At 38.0% G+C, this 4,292-nt stretch overlaps 1 protein-coding gene across 1 annotated transcript in view; it reads left to right on the forward strand.

Moving 5' to 3' along the window:
* Positions 1 to 4,292, forward strand: part of LRP1B (LDL receptor related protein 1B) — a 2,002,088-nt gene that overhangs the window by 1,646,592 nt on the left and 351,204 nt on the right. Inside the window, exon 57 of the mRNA XM_019522796.1 lies at positions 2,065 to 2,187. Within this exon, the coding sequence (XP_019378341.1) occupies positions 2,065 to 2,187 (123 nt within the window). The remainder of the gene's footprint in view (positions 1 to 2,064; positions 2,188 to 4,292) is intronic.

The raw sequence follows: 4,292 nt of genomic DNA on the forward strand, positions 1-4,292 counted from the left end.
CATTATCTTATTCAGTGCTAGTCTCTTTCATCTTCTTCTGTCTACTTCCCTTAGATCAAACTTTGTCTAGTTTACTACTGCAAGTGTATTATACCACATAACTTGAGTGGCACATATGTTTGTTGGCTTAACAATATCTTATACATTGAACTTCATTTTCAGGAGTTATGCTAATCATCAAAATATTTTTTCTTCAATATTCTGTTAGTTTCTTCATCACAAACTTTCTTTTGAAAAACCCATATACATATGATATCAAATGAGACTGATATCTTCTATTAGCTGATTATCCTTTTCAAACTCCTGAGATATGTATGTAGTTCCTTTTTATTATATAAAAATATGTACATTTGTTTAACTTGAATGGCATTCCTTTAGCCTTCCCATTTTTGCTGTTTTATCAACTTTATTCTGACCATATAATTTTAGGTTGTCCATATAAAACAGATATAAATTACTTTCCTTTTTAGTCATTAAACAGTCTTTTATTGCATGTCTGAGCTTTGCAAACAAGGGAAAAGGGGTATAACAAAGAGTGACTACAACAGAAAGGCAACTTGAAAGAAGTCCTGTTGTAGTCTTACCTTGCCTAGTATTTTACCATTGTGCCACAGTTACTTTCCCAAGGTACATCATATAAATTCCACCAACAATAGATGCACTTTCATCAGTCTTTAAATATAGTGAAAAAGAGAAGTGCAAGTGAATGAAGGTGGTTTGGTGGTGGTGGTGATATCACTATTTTTATTAGAGCCAGAGATCATTGTAGGTTTTGCCACTAACTAGACTTCAGCTAACCCTTCTCTAAGTTGTTACAGTTGTCAAAATGGGCAAAAGAAGATTTCTGATGCCAGATAAGAATTTTTATGCCCCAAGGTAATAGAATTTACCTTTTTATAAGATGGGAGAGAAATTACAAATGTTCAGTAAGTGGTATTTTCAGTCCACAGAAAACTTACTGTAGCACAATAAAAATAACAGCTATTTTCCTTTCCACATCCCATCAAGCCCAAGTAAAGTTAACAGAGCAGTAAACATCTAAGCAGTAAAGCACATCTCAGCTGTTAGAAAAGGAGAAAAGGGGAAACTACTTCTTTGGAGTCTCCAAAATATTAATCATTTCCCATGTGTTACTAGACACATTTTTTCAGCTTACAACTGATTTAAAATATAAATCCTAGAAATCACAGGCATGTAAAATCAAGCAACTTTCCTGCCTTTCTCGCTTGAAAGATACCTATCTCTAATATCAAGCCATAGAACCCTTCCAACAATATACCGGTTTCATACCTGTTGTGGACTATTAGGTCCATTATATAGCATAATCACAAAATAGGCCAGCTAGAAGGACATACAGTTGACCACCTTTCATCTTTTTCTTTCCTTTCTTTTTTCTTTCTGTTCAGAAAATCTCATTCAGGGAAAACTGTAAAAATGAGTCTTCCCCATTGGAGAGACTTAATTCATGCTTTGTTTTCAACTCATTCATTTTGGATTCCTAAATAGTATAATGTTCTTTAGTGGAAACTAGTCTTTAATGGTAGTAAATAGTTTGGGTATTCCTGGCTATATAAGTGAACATGAATGCATGTATACTTTCCCAAGAACTGCTAATACCATTGAGAAGATGGAATTCCAGTCCCTATTCTTTTCTTGAAATCTTAACAGAGTTTTTCCTTTGCTTTAGTTAGCCTAAATATAAGTAGTATTTGCTAAAATTAATAATAGATGTGTATATTTAGAAATATACATAAAAGCTGAAGTACTTAGCTTAATGTTAACTTTAATAGTTTTAATTAAACGGGCCACAATTTTATTTAGTCTCAGAGATGTCATCTCTGTCTCTGAAGCAGTGTCATAGGTTTTTATCCCAATTTTTGTTTCCTACTGTGATTATATTTACTAATAAAATATGGAAACAGATTAAACATAATACTTGAGAGGTATACAGTAAGTATAATGTTTTCAGTGAATGCAGTGGAGTGATTACTTGCATTTTGATTGGTATCAAATAATTATACTAAAATATGTTAAGAAGTAGACTTGATTCTTTTCCTTTTTTAGGGATTAAACAATGTGATTGCAATAGACTTTGATTACAGAGAAGAGTTCATCTATTGGATTGATTCCAGCAGACCCAATGGCAGCAGAATAAACAGAATGTGTTTGAATGGAAGTGATATCAAGGTAATTGGTAACTATTAATAATGTAATTACAAAAATGAAGTATAGTTGAATATTGGGATGAGTTTTTTTTATTGTAGGGATGCAACTAATGAGTGTTTGTTTTATATATCCGCACAGTATGGGCTGGCAAGTAAAATGTAATAAGATGTCTTTTTCCTAATACTTCATTAGCACATTATTAGCACAGTTAGGGTAATATAACTCAATGATAAGGTAAGATCAAATACAATAAATACTGTATGATGTCTTTAGAAAAAAAACCCCTTAGAACTGTGATTAATGTTTGTCTTACATAGTTTAAAGTCCCTGAACCATTTACGTGCCCATCTAATATGGGCCCAATTAAATCTGAGAACTGAGAGCTGTGAAATTTAATGAAAGTTTCTACAATGAAAATGAACAGTATAATCATATATCTAGGACTAATAGAATAGTATCCAGGAGCCATTTACATAACTTAAATGGAGTTTAGTATATATTTTATGTTACACTTAAGTCAATCGGAAACCAAGTGTATGAGCAGAAACAGAGTAACATCTATCGATTTAGCATTTTGGAGTATCACGTATCCGATTTTCCATATGATATTCGATATTTACCTGGATATTAAAGAGATTTCAGTATCATTACTATGACAAATCTGGAGCAAAGCTAAGCCCATATTTCAGCACTGCAGAAGTTTTGCAACTTTTGTTAAATTAAAATATTTTTCCCCTAAATTTGGAACCAATAAGCACTGTTTTCCATTCTCAATCCTCTTCTCAAGTCTGAACTCTAATATTCCCTGGTAAGCCATCTCCCTTATTGCAAAACAGCATAAGAAACACAGGCAGATATTAAATGGTTGCTCTGTTTGTTTGGTATATTTTTAGAGAGCTTAATGAATGAACCCTTTCATGCTACTTATAGTCCACAGAGCTATTCTTCTAGATGTGGTTTAAATTCTAGTACTCCTATCATAATTGCCACAGAGCACTAAGATGTACCTGCTGCTTTAAGAACAGAAGCGTCCTACAGAGGGAGTCCTACAGGCTAGGCAGAGCCTCACAGCTGTGAGTTGCCTGAGCAATAGACTAATGAGGTTATTAGCTAGCACCTGAAGGTGGTCAGCTGCCTGGAAGAAGGCAGGGCCCTGGACACATATAAGTGCAAGGCTGGTGCTGGTAGGGATTAGTTCTCTACCAACTGCCAGGGGAAGGAGCTCCTGTGCAACAGAGTTGCCCAGAGACATTTGTCTGCTTGATCTACTGCCTGCAGGACTAATAAAGTTCCAAGAGCACAAACAGTACTCAGGGCAAGGAGGCACACTAGACTAGGGGAGAAGTTTGCTTTCTTATAAAGGCAAAGTGAGGCTCCCATCTTTATCGTTATGTTATAGCCCAGGGGCTTATGTTTGTGTTGTTGTCTGAACCGGTGGTTTGGGATGAGGCTGTAAGAGGAGTTATAGAAGTCTCATCAGTGCCCAGCGGGGGCATGTGATCACCCAAAGACCTGCCAGCAGCTGGCTCGGGGCTTGTATAGTTATAGAGCTGGTAGTGGGTGGTGTGTGTGCAAAGCACAGAGCACACAAAGGGTTGGAGAGCCCAGCACCAGAGGAGTGCAGGAGATTATGGCCAGAAGGCCCAGCACCTGAGGAGTGCAACTACACAGGACCAGGGTGTAGTGCCTGAGGGGTGTGACAGTTGAAGGCCAGAGAGCCTAGTGCCAGAGGGGCACAGTGACATAGGGGCCAGGGGACCAGCACCACAGAGGTGCAGCAGACTAGGGCAAAATAGCCTGGTGCCTGAGGGGTGCAGCTACACAGGGCTAGAAGTCCCAGTGACAGGAAGAGATTGATCAGGGCCTAAAGCCAGGTCCGACACAATGGGTCTAGGCTAGAAGGCCTAGCTAGACTAAGGGGGTGGAGGCCAAGTAGGCTGAGGCCCCAACAGAGGTAACAATTTTCATGTAACACCCGTGAGGCTTGGGGCATGGTATTACAGCTATGCATTTAGCCCATAAGGCTCAAGGTGCCCTGTGCAGCACAGTATTGGAGTGAGGTCTGGCAAAGGGCCTAAGGACCCGTGACTTCTTGTAGGGTTCAGTGGACGAGGACCACACAAAGC

This window comes from Gavialis gangeticus, unplaced genomic scaffold (genome assembly GCF_001723915.1).
Source record: "Gavialis gangeticus isolate Ggan-Ray unplaced genomic scaffold, GavGan_comp1, whole genome shotgun sequence".
NCBI lineage: Eukaryota > Metazoa > Chordata > Crocodylia > Gavialidae > Gavialis > Gavialis gangeticus.